General features: G+C 35.9%; 1 protein-coding gene across 2 annotated transcripts in view; it reads left to right on the top strand.

Annotated features, from left to right (window-relative positions):
• LOC126838740 (pro-neuregulin-3, membrane-bound isoform-like) overlaps positions 1–15759 on the top strand; it is a 61705-nt gene extending 45946 nt beyond the window's left edge. For both annotated transcript variants that reach the window (XM_050573405.1, XM_050573406.1), the window contains exons 3-7: positions 7296–7467; positions 10888–10949; positions 12228–12372; positions 12738–12834; positions 14243–15759. In XM_050573405.1, coding sequence (XP_050429362.1) covers positions 7296–7467; positions 10888–10949; positions 12228–12372; positions 12738–12834; positions 14243–14305 — 539 coding nt within the window. In that variant the 3' untranslated portion in view covers positions 14306–15759. The remainder of the gene's footprint in view (positions 1–7295; positions 7468–10887; positions 10950–12227; positions 12373–12737; positions 12835–14242) is intronic.
• The last annotated feature ends 432 nt before the right edge of the window (positions 15760–16191 follow it).

Raw genomic sequence — 16191 nt, 5'->3', positions numbered from 1 at the left:
CCGTGAGTCGCCCATTGAAGAAAATATATAAAATTAAAATAAAAAGGCCGCCGTCGCCGCTTAAAAAAAAAATGCCCGACTAGCATATTTATTACCGAACCGTTGGCTGCCGGGGTATGCCGCTGACACTCGGCGGGATCTTATTTTGTGTTTATTATTATCATATCATATATAGATATAGTATACCAAGGTGGTTTCTCTCTCGATCTCTTTATTTATTCAAATCGCTGTTGCCCGTTTTTTCCTCGGACACTCGCTGCACACGGTTGCCGCCGCCGCTGCTTTTCATTTAATACATTTATATATTATAAAAACCCGGTGATTTATAATGTCAGAAAGAGAGTGGATAGAGCAGCGCGTGTTAACGAGAACGAGATGATCATGTAGTCGCAGCCGACACACCACCGGCTAGCCAGCGGTCTCCAAATCGAATAATTAGAAAAGAAAAATATATTTTTATTACATACAATACAATATATTATTTTTACTTAAAAAAAAAAGTACACTGCGAAATCCTAACCGGCGCGCGTCTGTGGGGTAATGAACGTCGCCGTTCTCCGTTACTCTGTTAATACGTTAAAAAGAAGATATTACACTCTGTTACCCTGAGGGAAATACTACTACTACTACTGCTACTACTACTACCACCACTACTACTATTACTACTACTACTGCTACTACTAGATACTATAAATTTATATTATATGCGCATGGTTGGAGCGCAAAGTAAGTAATAATTCTTGTGACGGATATAATGATGGTTTTCTTTCGGTTATATTTTCATTGAATCGTAAAAATTGAGACGACGATTTTCACACGGTGGTCATCGCGTCGTGGGTTACTGCTATTATTATTATTATTATTTAATTATGATCAAAAATAATTCCGGACGTCTATTAACGTGTGACGGGTGACTCGATGATTAATAGGCCGAAAAAGCCGCGGTCAAAAGAAGCGCAAGGTAGCGGCTTGTTTGTGTGTGTGTGTGTCCTTCGGTCAATCTCAAAAAAAGAAAAAAAATGTCCCCGTCTTTTCTATTGGTCGTCAAGCCGCCGTTTCTCAGCCTGTTCGCGCGCAGTAAGGTAAATACAATCAGCGGGAGTTCCCACACGCGTACACGACATATTATTATATATACACAACAAGAAGAAACTAATAGAAATATTATCGTCTTCGGTGGTGGCGGCAACTGCGGTAAAAAGAAGAAGCTATATAAAGAGCGCAATAGTTACAGAAACACAGAAGAAGCGAGAGAGATCTCAATGCCGTTTGAATATAATATAATATTATTATATTATACATTAGTCATTTGTCATTCGTCTACCAAATATGTATTTATATATATACAAGTGTAGGGCCACAAAATCCGAGCCGCCTCATACACACTGTACTATTATCATACCTAATCCACCACTCCCTGCCTTATGTATACTTATGTAATATTATATTTCCATGAATTGTGTGTGTGTGTGTGTTACGACGGTTACAACAGCAATTTCGTATTTAACTTCTTATTGCTATTTTTCCTCCCTTTTGATCCGCTCTCTTTTTTACTCGTCATCGCGCTCTTTTCCTCGAAAAAGGACTGCTCGGCGCTGCGACACCTTCCACTATGCGGGCACAAACACCCAAGCATTTTCACCGCTATTCATTATTATTATTATTACTTTTGATAAAGACCCCTCGCAAAAGATCCGGTGACATTTTAACAATGAATCCTGGACGTATCAATGAAATCGTTTATCCGGTCAGAACAAAATGGGTTTTCTTGGCCGACCACCGGCACCGACGCCGACACATGTTTACATTTGGTTCTTGTCCTTCTTAAAATGTACACAGAATTTTGTTTCGGTCTTAAAAATAATAAAAAAACCTAATGTGTAATAATACGATCAATTATGTTTTTGCCTCAATTAGATTTTCTTTCTTTGCGATTATGCTCAATTACCAGACAACGCACACTGTAGTTCCCACACTTTAGATAGTAGCTGCAGAGTACAGTTGAATAAAATAATAATAACCACGTGTAATTGTTTGAGAAATAATTATAATTTGTTTCTTAAACGCAAGGCGCCGGTGGTACTGCGATGCACGCGACGTTAATACAACAACAAGTGGCCGGCACAACCCGTCGATTTCTATGACGTTTCTTTTGGTCGATGGTCTAATGTCGTCTTGTATACATACCTAATTATAGATAATAATAATTAGGAAATGGAGACAATTAGGACTACGCTATTGTACGAGACCAAATTTAACACAGGCTACCATGGTACTTTACTCTCACCATAACATGGTTGAAGGTAAACGGTTGGACTGTTATCAATCAGGACTTAAAGGCTAATAACGGACGCTATACATGGAACACCGCAGTAACAGTTCACCAAACTTCGAGGCATTGTATGGAGAAAAAAGTATTTCTAAAAAATATAAAACATTTTGATCATGTGCAATGGATAACCGTTGACAGGCCGTTGGATAAAGCTGATTAGTCGCTATGGTACATATTTGTCACTAATTATTTCATTTTATTATATGAAGATATAAAACTATACAAAAGGCCATTCAATGATATGACATTTTCTTAATACCCATTTTACGTGTTACGTCTTACGTGAAATACCGACAAAATTGCAAACTACTTAAAGTAATCTGAAAAACAGGTTGTTTATCCAGAGTGGTATTTCTAAAGTAAGGTTCTTTTCTCGCCTCTCTTCTTTTTTTTTAAATTACTTATTATTTGTTAAAAATGTTTCTCCACTTTTGATAATTTATCGGTAGTTCACTGTTCACCACAGTTCAAACGCATTTGGATGTATGTTTCTCTGCAGCTTCGTTCCTTTGCCTTAAGTCTAATTTTAAGTTGAGCGTTTCGTGCGGATGCGGTTTCCTCTAGTTCATTACAATAAATATAAATCTATTTGTAAATAGAAAATGTGTCGAATCCCCGCTGTTTTTTTGGCCGAATAAACCGACTACCACCGCTGCGCGCGCTGACAATTAACGCTGTTGATCCCAAAGTCACTACGTCTGAATAAACTATATATAAATTATAATTACGTATTCGGTTTTTTGTCATGATTTACACACACACACACACTAATTCAGATTGAATTAAAGTGCCTCTGGCGTATTTGTATGTATCACAATCTAGAATTACTAAATACAAATTACAATTCAAACTATACTATATCAGAGTGATGCAAAGTTAGGGACCCTATTTACCACTTAACCTATGTTCTATCAGTTAATAGTTATTTTAGTGATTGCTTCTCTAATACTCGGATAAAAAAAAAAAAAAAAAAAATCAACGTCAATTTGTTGGCTTGCACAACAATAGTAGATAAACGTCGAAGACATTACCCGCTGTCGGTCCGATCAAAAGAAGCAAACGGCAAATAATATATACTTAGCGGTCGCGCAGATGATCGATAAACCGTGTATTTACCTTTGCGAGTAGATGAAAAACGGTGCAAAAAAAACCCGAACGTTCGACCACCGGGAAACGTCTTGTTTGTAAAAACGTCCTTCGAAATTACGATTCTTTACAGAACAACTACCAGTGATTGTGGTTAATCCTCCTCCTCTAGTCGGTACCCTGTGAGTACACAATAAATTTGTCGGGCACAAAACAAATCACTTAAAGGCGAAATAAACCCAATAAAATTTTTGCCATCTATAGAAATCGGTCTTTCTTCTTCTTATTATTATTTTTTTACAAACAAATCATAATAATGTAATCTATTAAACTCTCCGCTGATTTCTTCCGTATAATAATAACAATAATCTGCGGTTTACTAAGGCGGCACGTCACGTTCAGTCCCGTATCGTCGTGTCACATCTCAAATGCTTGGTTGTGCTACAACAATATAGTACCCAGCAGTTCGTGCTTGGCCAATATCTTCCCATTGTGCGTGTTTTACTATTGTGTCTATCGAACCGTTTTCGGTGGCAGGATCTTTACTTCTATGGTTCGTCTACAATCACAAACGACTACAAGACGCGGACAAGCATAATTAATTAATTTAATAGCGTTCACATTTATATAAGTGCCAGATTTGCGATAGACTTGTCATTTGTCGAAGAAGAATCTCGTTCCTTTTAAGTTTTGATAAAAAATAAAAAATAGTCTAGACTCATAATCAAACATCTCCATTCCAATTAATGATGCACTCAAAAATAGTCACGACTAAAAGGATACCTATGACGCATTAATAACACGAATTTGTTAGCAATTTATGAACTAATGATGTTTTGAATATCTGGGTAATCTAAATATGGACTGAACAAGTCACAAATTAACGAATAATTAAACATTTAAGTAACTTAGTTATGGCAAAGATATCATCAAATAAGTATTCTATTACTACTAACTCGTTTGAAAAATAGTAAATTCACCGCCATCGTGTACTTCAGTTCCAACCAAATTTTGGTTTTATATACATATAATATATACAGAAGTATAAATTAGATGATTATTTTTTAGTTGGTCTGGAAATTTAATATTTTATTTAAAAACAATTATGACCAAAAAAAAAATCAATGATGCTGTTGACATATAAACTATTTAATATTTAAAAACGAGTTAACCTTCCAATTTTGGACTCTGCAATAAAGGGTTAGGATTTACCACTCGAGCTCGTTTGTTATCATCATTTACCATCCTATTACGTTGATTATATATAATTTAATCACAAATAACTTATATGTTATCGGCAATCAAACTATCGGTCAACTTTTTTTAACAAGACAAACCACTATTGTACTCGTCTCCAATGTACGCAATGTCATCCAATTCGGTAAAAAAAAATATGAAAAGTGAAATTTGATGACGGACTTATAATTTTATGTTATGTTCTTGTTCTGTTCATGAAGTTCGGTCATATCGTACTAATAACGGTAAGATAATATTATTTGAGTATATTTTTAGAGTTACCACAGCCTGGCTTTTACCAAATCCCATTTGATTAACCAGGTTCCGGCCGATCTAATAATGTTCCCCACCACTGGCAATTATTGTAAATCGAACTTATTATATTTTTGTATCCAAACGACAACTTTAATATCGGCAAATCATAATTATTATCGTGCGAGTGGCTGTAGTTTTCCCAGATTATTAAATAGTGAAAGGGAGGAGAGTGCAGTCTAAAGAGGGAATACGGTTTGTTCGATATGTCCGTCGCGATCGGTGGCGGTGCCACTTGTTTGTTGTTGGACATATAAAACAAGCCGACCTATAATTATTATCGTTTTGTCGGCGTTTTCGAAGGGTCGCGCGCACTCCGCTGTTTACTTTTTTCCCCTATTTTTTCAACTCATATTTTCCTCTCTCTACGTTCAATCACGCCTCCTATCCGCGTGTGCTTAACCTGTACTTGAATTTGTGTATTTTTCTCTCTCCGTGTGGTAGGTCGCGGTCACATTGCGGCTCCTTTAAAAAGGATATTTTTTGTCTCTAATTATCATCCGACAGTGGCCAAGCGGTTGCACTCGTCTCTTGCCGCCGCACATATATATACTTAAGTACCGCCCAATAATTAGATTTGCTCCGCACGCCAACTGCTATTTGTAAGTCCTCGTATGATCCGGTATACACACACACACACGCCGCTAACCGGGCGGTCCGATTTATATTTGTTTTTTTTACTCTTATTTCACCACATTTTTTTATGGATTATTATATTATTTATTTCTGCAAATAATAAAAGACGGCTACGGCGGTATATATTTTTTTTAAACGGGACAGACAAGTCTAGTTATAAAGTACACCGCCTGGACACTTTACGGCCTGTCGGTCTTCATATCTCGCTCTCTCTCTCTTTTCCTCTGACAACACAATTACTGTGTGGGACCACCACATGTGTAAACGCAATTTTCAGATCGTCGAATCTCCACCGCCTCGGTCGTTTGTCGGCGGCACGTCTCCCTTGTCGCGGTTTCTCCTATATATATATATATATATTTATCTTTCTGTCCTTACTGTTTTTACACTCGGTGTCCGCGTGTGTTTTATGATTGTTAAACCATTATACTGTATTATATGTTCCAATGTTGTATAATATTATGTATAATTTTTGCGACCAAAAACCTTTTAACAGCCGGCGCTGCCGTCAAGGATAAATAAATATTAGTAAAAAAAGAAAGAAAAACATACGAACCTGGTCGTTACGGGTTTCTGTGTAAAGCTTTTTTATTTTTGCATATTATATACTAGTCTTTCCACGAAATACGTGCGGGTACATGCCACCGTAAGGGGCAGTAATAATAATAATACCTTCCTAATAATATTGTTTCATGTTATGCCGCGAAATTCTATATACTTTAAAGACGAAAAAGGCACCGAGTCTTTTTCACGCGAAACCCGACAAGAATCGATATCGGGTTCGGGCTTTATTAATTTTTTTTTTTAAGAGAACATTGCAATAACATTAATAATAATAACGAGACGAGGACGTCGAAAACGCCCACACAGCACGCCGAGAATTTTGTGTGTTATAGGTATAACGACTATGTATTATAATATATAATTTGTCTACCTACTGTATGGGGTTGTTAAACCCTTTTAGGATTTTTTTTACCATTACAACTCGATACAAATTTCGCGTGTCCGCACGAAAAATTCTAGAGCTCTTTTAGTGAAAAAAACGGAACCGGATTCCGTGTACTGTAATTTTTGTTTTATTGTTGTACGCTTTATACATAATATATCGTTGTTAATATGAAATAAGACGGGACTAGTGCCGAATGTATGTATGTGTGCTTATTTTTTTACACACATTGTTATAGTATCACAGTGACGAGAGCAGACGGCCGGTGTTCGTCCGTGTGCTTTAGGTGTGTTGTGAGTAGTCGTACACACGATAATCTCGAAATGAATACAAATCGTACATCCGTTTTAACCTTCCGCCCACTCTTGTGCAGCGAGTACATCACCACGGCTAAGACCATTGTGCGGCCCTTCCGGCGGCGGCGCCCGTACCGCTTATCTGGTTATCACCACCACCACCCCAAAAGCGACTACCGGTCGTCAGGCTCTCGCTTATTGTCAGCTTACAAAAACCTCCTCTGGTATCGTATGTCGTGTGTGCCTGTGAGGTCTTCGGAGACAATTGCTATACCGCCTTTAAGCCGGTTGAATCCCGCACGAGGGCAGGTAACTACCACCAGCGTGTCGCGGCTCCTCCAGCACGTGCTCTCTCCCAGTGATCGTGTACTACGACACATAGCCTATTACACTGTGAATAGCAATTAAGTGTTAATAATAATAGGTTTTTGTTTTGTTTCTTGTGTTACAGACGCGTGTTCGAGTAGGTCGACGCCGAAACCGCGACCCCTGCAACCGACGGCGAGGCCCAACGTCACCTTCCACACGTACCCCTGTCCGCCGGTATACGCCACCTGGTACTGTCTAAACGATGCCACGTGTTTCGCTATCAAAATCGGCGAATCTCTACTGTACAATTGCGAGTGAGTATACCTTGTTATAAGTTTAATTTATTATTTTAGAGTGCGGGTCGAACGTTGTCGTGCCCACTCAAAACCTACACACTCCAGAGTCGACTTCTTTGCCGACTTGTCGATCACTAACTTGAGGTCATTGTTTGGAGGTAACTCGGAGTATTGAAGCTTCGCAGTGTATCATTTTTTCAGAGTCATCTAACTCCTGTTCTTCTGCTACTAAGTATACCGTCCACTTGTTTTAACTATTTTGGCCACACTACCATATATAATCCAACGACGAGACGCATAAACTTTCGTTAAAGGTTTGATAAACGCGTCCGCGATTGGTCCATTAAACTAATTAAATTTATTAATTTGATTGTGCATCTCAGGGATGTAATATTTTTCTTAAGTTTTGGGGGAGCTTTACTCGAGACTAATAGTTTTAAGGTTAGACTTGTTTTGCTCGATTAAACTAGGCTGTCTGTTGGGTAGTATAATGCTAATGCCGAACATGTTCCTATGTTTAAGTCGGTTTTCACATAAAATTTATTTATTTACTTCAATATAGTTTTACTGGTATGTAAAATAGGTTTGAGTTCTTCATCTTGACATTTTTGACATTAAAAAAAAAGGCTTTTCAGAGACATTGCCCTTTCATTCCTAATTGCCGTGTCCTTAAAATGTGACTTTTGGAAACGGTTTCACTTAGCCTGAATATTTTGGTCAGTCATACATTAGACTCCATATCGGTTTCCAAAATCCAACGCAATAATAACAACCGTACAAGGTAATAGGTGCTCTTGTACCAACCACCGGCGCTACTCAACACAAACAAATATATATTCACACACATATACGGGATAATATTTACGACGGGTAGGTGGTCTAGTCGGTATATAATATAGGCGCGTTGTTATTAAATGCCAGCGTGTATATGTGTGTACAAATATATAATCCCCGGTCCGTATTGCGGGTCACGTATCTGTTTAATGCCCAAGCACGGATATCCTTCGGACAACTGTATGACTATGACGACTCCTGTGTGTTCTTTCTCGCTCTCCATATCTAGGCTCTTTCACTCCTATTCTCATTTTGTGGCCGCTAGCGGGGTTCGAGTGCGCTACCATGCGGTGTATAATATGGAAGTATATGCCTAAAGGAGTACGCCTAGCTGTCGCAAATATTTCAAAAATTCCTCATCCGACCACACGCCTAAAATATTAATAGCTGTATCACCTTGTCTCATCGCGCCCGACGAACCGCCGTCGCCGCGGCAACTGTTGTTAAAAACCTTGCTATAAAGGTAATACATGGTTAGTTTGTCTCGAATATGCAATCGGGTACATCTGTTTTCTAAATACTCATCAAAATATCGTAAAAAAGAGGTTAAGTGCACATAATAAAAGAAAACAGTATACATACATACATATATATATATATATATATAAATATATAACTTATATATGAAAGGGGGTATGCCAAATTTCAATGGAATTTAACGATGACAACACGTGCTTCAAAGCTCCTTCAACCTAATAATTTTTAGACCTTTAGCCCTAAAACTACACCTAAAAAAGCGATGTATAGAAAAACTTTCTACCCCTTCAAGGTGAAAGAGATTTATATATTTATTTTACATTTATATGTATATTATATATTAAGAACTAATTCTACTGCTTCTAGAAAAAGTTACAGCGGTCCATAGTTTTAATTGAAAAATATGTACATTTTTTTTAGTTTCTTCTCGATTTAAACTATTTGACTATCTTTTAAACGTCAGTCGACCCACAAAATACGAGTACTTCTAGCGCGTTTGTATTTGATTCAGTAAAATATTTAGTTAATTGGCTATTTTTTGAGTAATTCATCGAAAACCTAACTAACGCGTTTTGCAAAACAATTTAACTTAGGAATTTCGCGGTCTGATTCAGTTGCGTTTTGAATCGCATACTATAATATGCTAAATCGCTTACTCAACTAGGCCATTAATTATATAGTTGACTTAAAACTAAAAATGAACGGTCAACAGCCACTATTTGTGTTGCTCGACGCGGTCAAGTAGTATTTTAATGAAATTCCACAATATGACTAAGCGATATTACAATAATAATAGAATAATATTATTATAATACACCGCGTTTGAGTAATGAAAAATACATAGGCCGTACCCATTAACAATAAAAACATTTCCTTTTTCGACGTGTTCGAGTACAGTCTTCGAATTTGGTAAATAATAGCAATAACATTATTATGCGTTCATCTGGTAGGCGTAGATGTATTTTTGTCACACGGTAATTGATTTTAATTTTTGGCCCACTGGGTCTACGTATCGCCCTTTGCTGGCAGGCTTCTTGTGACCGCGGCTTATATCATGAGAAACTCGGTCATATAATATATATATATATATATTCATATATATCTATGTTATTGTTGTTCTTCATCGAGAACCCACAGAACCGTGCAGGAGTCCAATACGTGGTGCCGCAACCGTTTGTCCCGGTGTTGTTTTGTTTGTATTTGCTGTCATTATATATAATAATATTATATAGTATAGGTACATATAAAATGTACTAGGCTTTTTTTTTTTTAAGAAATATCGTCGTTAGACCACTATTAATTCCGACGACACCGACCGAACGGTAAAATTCTGTACCCGAGTTACTCGTGCATAAACAAAATATTATTATAATACTTATTTCGGTTTATCTCACAGGAAAGTGGAACTCCGCGCTGTAGTAGTGTGTTAAAAATCGCACTATAAAAACCAATTGCAGATTGAATTCTTACTGTATATATAGACCTTGGTTTACTCAAGTACACATAATATCACAAACCCATTGCCGTACCAATTATTAGATCTTTTTGGTGGTAAAAAACCTTCTAGCGTGTAGCAGGAGGTCTTCTAGTGACTTGGTTACATGTGATAAGCTGACTTATAGATCAAATAGACTTCATAATTTTGAAAAATTCCAGTAATCGTTTTCATTTCTTGTATCCTAATCAAACCTAGTAGTCTGAATAGTTTTTAAAAAACGACCTAGGCCAGATCCAACGTTGGGTTAAAAGTTTGTGTAGTTGTAGGGGCGCTTAAATACAGAGTTCAAAGAAAATGGTTTTTTGTTTTTACAACCGCGCCCTAAATAAGTTCCTCCCGTATGTGAATTCCTAGGTTTCGTCTGAAGGCAACGATTGTGGTAGGGTAAAATAAATTGGTCGCACGCAAGGTCGGCAAAGGCTATGCCTATGTATAATAAAAAGTTAAACATGTGTTTTTCTAGAATTACTCGGAAATTAGCTTTTCCAATAACTTTAAGACAAAACTAAAACAATACTAAAAATGTACCTACACTATATTACCATATTACTATATTACTATATTACTCTATGACGGCGTAAAGCTCTAAATTAATTATTTTTGTATTGACTGATTTTTGTTATTTTCAGGTGTCCCGACGGTTACATGGGGCAGAGATGCGAGTACAAAAACCTGGACGGCTCGTACACGAGTAAGTTAAATTAAATAATAATATAATGTACCTGAATGGTATTTTTCATCACTGTTATTAAGAAAAAGTAACGCGATATTATTTTTCTACCGGGGTCGCCGAGGTTCGTCTCAGTGTCTTCTCTATGTACTCTCCCTATAATAGATAATTTTTAGAAACGGTTTTTTTTCTTTTTTTTTTTTGAAATACAAAATTATACCGTGTGACAGTATACTAATGTGGTCGTTCTACACAGTAAATCATCACTATACAGCGCTCTCCGTATCATATAATATCTTCCGTCGTCGCCCGACAACTTGGGACCAGTCCAACTGTTAGTTGTAAGTAGGCACAGTCTTTTGTACGGACTCACCCGCGCAGGCGTTTCCCAAAATTCTCCCAAAGTATAAAAATCCTAACCGGGTAGTCACGGTGTTAGTGTTTGATGGTGTGAGTACACATGTATTATTATTATTATTATTATTACTATTATTGTAGGTATATTATATTGTTTTTTCGCAGACTTAAATATTGTTTTGACGCAGCTAAACGTCATCGCGCCGGTTGCGTTAACGATGCGCCGTTTGGGATCTTATATGGTTTAAGCTTTATAAAAAAAAGAAACTACATAATATATTTATTTATCAGTCTCCGATGGACCGTTGGCCAAGGTCGTCTGCGCGCAACACCGGCAATATATTATTGTTATTATTTTATTTATATATATAATATATTTGTACAGCCAATGAGTAAAACTATATCAGAGAAGACACACACATGAATGGGGACACCGCCGATGAATGTGTGTGTAGGTTTATGTGTGTTATGTGAACGTATACGTAACGAAGCACACATTATTCAGGTGTAGAGGGAGGTAAAGAAACGAGACCGCATACCAAACCCGTGCTCGGTCCGGCATACTAATGATTTACTAGGTATGCGCCACGATCATCCCTACTGTACTCTTTTTCTCTTTCTCTCTCTCTCTCTCACGTTCCGCAGCTGGTCCCGAGTGTAGTAGTATAGTTGATGATATAGTAATAATATACATACATACTAAAACGTTGGTAAAAAAAAATTGGCCCACTCTCGAAACTTGGTTAACTTTTTATTTAATAAGCAATCCCCCTCCCAGTTCTAAAAAAATACTTATACGGTTTAATCGCCGCAAATATCGATTGATTCGGACGACCGAAAAAAACGCTATAGGGCGCCTTGCTTTTTTTTTTTTAATAATTGATTTGGCTGTGTGTGTTCTCTCCTAATCTTACGGTATTTTTTTTTTTAATGATTTTATAGCTACCAGGAGACAAGTGATGCTAGAATCGGCCAGCATAGCTTCGGGGGTCAGTGTGGCGGTTCTGTTGGTGTTTATAATCTGCACCACGTTTTACATCAGGTCAAAAAGACAACGAAAACTCAAATTGAACGCAGCCGACGTTTCGTAAGTATTAATACTTTATCTGTATTTAACGTATTTTTGTGATTAGCTTCGATTACATTCCACACAATTTTCAATTGAATCAAAAATCATATTCTAAAACTATCATGAGTTAAAAAGTTAAACTAGTCTCCTTCTTTTCTCTAGACCCGTGGAAAATAGAAAGAAAAAGCATCTTTGTCGTCGTTAGTTACTTAGTAACGTAACGCAAGTACTTCAAAACGACGCGATGTCTTTTTTGTTGCTTTTTATTACTTTTTATTTCCAACGGTCAGTCACCACCTTCGCTAGTCTGTACAATAACCATAATTATAAAGGCTACGATTTTTACTTTAAAAAATTGATGAATGTTTTTTGTTTGTTTCCAGAATGGTAGACGGCATGTGGGGAGACATGGAGAGACGACCTTTTGCGTATCGCCCCAAACACACTATCGTTACGATTCCTCTCAAGACAGTAATCACAGTGAGTATATACATATTTGGTAAAATTTTAATACAGATCTTGGGTCTAAAAGTGCTAATTTCAAATTTTGTCGACTTTTGACGAATGAAATTAAAGTAGTTTTAATTTTCTATAAGGCTCTGTGATGGATTACTTTGTAGAACTATTTCATAATTATTGGGTTTGACACTCTAAACATATTTTCTCACCATATGTTTAGAGGTTAATGACTACCGTCGCACCTTATTTTTTTTATTTTTTTACACAATTTTGCTTATATTTTGAGCTATTGACACGGGAATGCCATTTTTTTTTTACACTTCAAGAGTGTTTTTAATTTCAATGTTTTTTCACCCAATAGGCGCTGATTTGTATAAACAATTCTGTCGCTACATACGGTTACTCACCTGAGAAGTATATTAATTGTTTTAGTTTCGTTGACCGCGTAAACAATGATCCGGCTAAGTTTATTTTTAGAACCGTCGATGTGTGCCCCCACGCGAATCCACGGTAGTTTGAGATTTTTTTTTTCGCAGCAGCTGCCATCGACCGTTTCGCGATAATCGAATTGTTTTTCATTTTGGTTTTTATTATAATGTAAAACGTCATTGGCTCCTTAATTAGAAGAGATACAAAAAAAAAAATCCCGATAGGTACCCACATACCACACCACCGCCTCGTCCCCCGTCGCTGACGGCCGTAACCGCGTTTAAGCAACAGCAGCTGTACCCGCTCACTGCCAAACATGGACCAAGCCAGTATGTTAAGCAGCCGGACGCGAATTTTATCTAGAGTTTATTGTGTACGTACCTTGTTTCGTTCATTAAGGTTGTTGTATTTGTTCGGATTTTTTTTTACCACCTTTTTATGCTCGTCCCAAACGACGTTGTGTCTCGGTTACCGTTAAAAGTAATTTTTATCGACAACTTAAAATATTACATTTAAATCGCAAAAAAAATCACAAGTTTAAAGTTTCGAGTGGGCGAAATTTCGCGGACGACAGTCTAAATACCTACATCGATCATCGAAACATTTTTAACTTGACGTTTATCACCTTAGTTAGCCTAAGTGACCGTAGTCTTTAACACTTGAAATGGAGTACAATATTTTTATCATATTAAACAAATGTATATAATTTTTATATCGGACGGGAATTGTTATTATTTTTTTCCATAATTTTATATGCCAATAGAACATGGACCTATGGTTTTTCACCAGTGCAGCTGAAACGGATTTATGTATTTTTTGGCCTCTCCCCTCCCCCCTAAATAATTTATCTGTTATTATTTAAAACGGCTATTCGACTTGTGTTTAAATTGGAATTCACTTAACTATTGTTAACCCGAACCTTTTTTTCTGTTCATCGGCACAGACTTGGCTGTATATTATTATATGTTTACTAATTTGTTTTATTTTGTATTTCTCGCAGGAGTCTATGACGCGTCCCAATGACCGTCCGGAGAGTTCGCGACAAGAACCATTGATCGTATGAGACGACTCAAGTTAAAAGCGGCTACCAAAAGATTTTGGAAGAGATACATACATACACACTATGTCGAGCCCCGACCGGCGCGGCGGCCGGCCATCAATCAGGCGATTCACATCACAAACAATTTCTCCGCCGAGGATTCCACACATTGATAAAATAATTTTCGTTTTTGTTTTGTTTTTTTGTTTTTTTTTTTTTGTAAGGAAAAAAAGAAAAAAAGAAAAGAAAAAGAAAGAATGTTTCAATTGGACTCTTAGTTTAGGTACTTGATGTTTATTGACGTTTACCAATTCGACTCATTATTTGATTATGTATTTTGATTATATATTTTGTTGTTCCTCCGGTCCCTGTGTTTTCTCTCCTCTCTCTCTCTCTCTCTCTCTCTCTTAAACACTCTCCCACCCACTCTCTTCATAACGTATTCAGGTGTACATTGTATATAATATTTATTTATATATTTATATATAAATATATATATATATGAATATGTATACATTTATAAAATGCTTAAATCTCCTATTTTTCAACAAATATTGAATGTTGTACAACGCGCGTGAGATGACGACAACGGGACGTGTAATGTTCAGTCATAGTTGTGTGTACTATAGTAATAATAATATGTCTAAGTTAATCGTGACCAACGCATTTTTAACACAGAAATTAATTTATATACATCAATACGCGAAATGTCGTTGGAGTACTACGAAATCTCTATACACCGATATTACAATCGTTTTTTTTCTCGGTTTTTAATAACAACAACAAAACGAAGAGCAAGTGACACGACTTTTGTTTTAGACCAGTCTCCATTCTATCTTTTTTTTTCTGTTGTAACACAACATTATATTATCTCTCTCTCACACACACACGCTCTTCTCATTATATACATATAATATATATTTATATATATATATAGTCGAATAATAATATATTATTTTTTTACTTTTTTAAAAATTATCATTTTTTTAAACCAAGAATTTTTCCCTCTGAAAATAGACCATCCGTTCTTACCGTCACTAGTACTACCTACTTACCAACGCGTACAAACAATACCAGTTGTATTTAAAAAACGAGGAACTGTGAATATTTTTATAAAAACAAATGTCTTTTCATTATAAACAAAAAATATTGTGTTAAGTGGTAAATTTGAAATTTATGCGTTTTTATATTTTATATTATTATAGTTATTTATTTATTATTATTTTTTAATGTAAATTATTGCTGTTATTCTCTGTTGAAAAAGTAGATTGTATTGTTTCTATTCGAGCACACCTTCTCTATGCCCTACCTCCCCTTCCCCCTATACCATCAAATTGTTGTTATATGAAATTGAAATTGTTTTCTACACCCCGAGCTCGTCCCACCCCTGTGAGTAGATGTATTTATTGTAAAATGAATTTTAGATACGCTAAAATAATACTTATATCTTTTCACTTTATCTATTGTTAGAAGAAAAAGTATATTAATTAATACCTAATATATATTTGTATATATATATAAATATAGGTATTTATATATAAAAAAAAACAGAGAAATCTACCAGTTCCTAATTTTTTTATTGTAATAATTTAATATTAATAATAACAATGATAAAAAAAATGCTATAGTTAATTTACGATATTTTTTAGTTACTGTAAATATAAATCAATAAAAAAAAACATACCAAACGATTGTTGTTTTTGTGTAGTTACTCTGAGTAACAACCTTTACTTTTAACATATTATGATTTATACTTTGACTCGAATCGTAGGGATTTAAAAAATATTTGTATCTAACATATAATATAAATAAAAATGTTTGTGAACAGAGTTGGACATTTTCCAGTACAATTTTATTAAAATAATTAAAAATTATTTACGTGTTTTATAAATTGTTATTTTAATTCACAA

The sequence above is a fragment of the Adelges cooleyi genome, unplaced genomic scaffold, assembly GCF_023614345.1.
Source record: "Adelges cooleyi isolate 19-005CV unplaced genomic scaffold, UGA_ACOO_1.1 ACOO_flye_CR_arks_rails_tigmint_CR_PRNA_30, whole genome shotgun sequence".
NCBI classification, from domain to species: Eukaryota; Metazoa; Arthropoda; class Insecta; order Hemiptera; family Adelgidae; genus Adelges; species Adelges cooleyi.
This window is presented reverse-complemented; position numbering and strand designations above follow the sequence as displayed.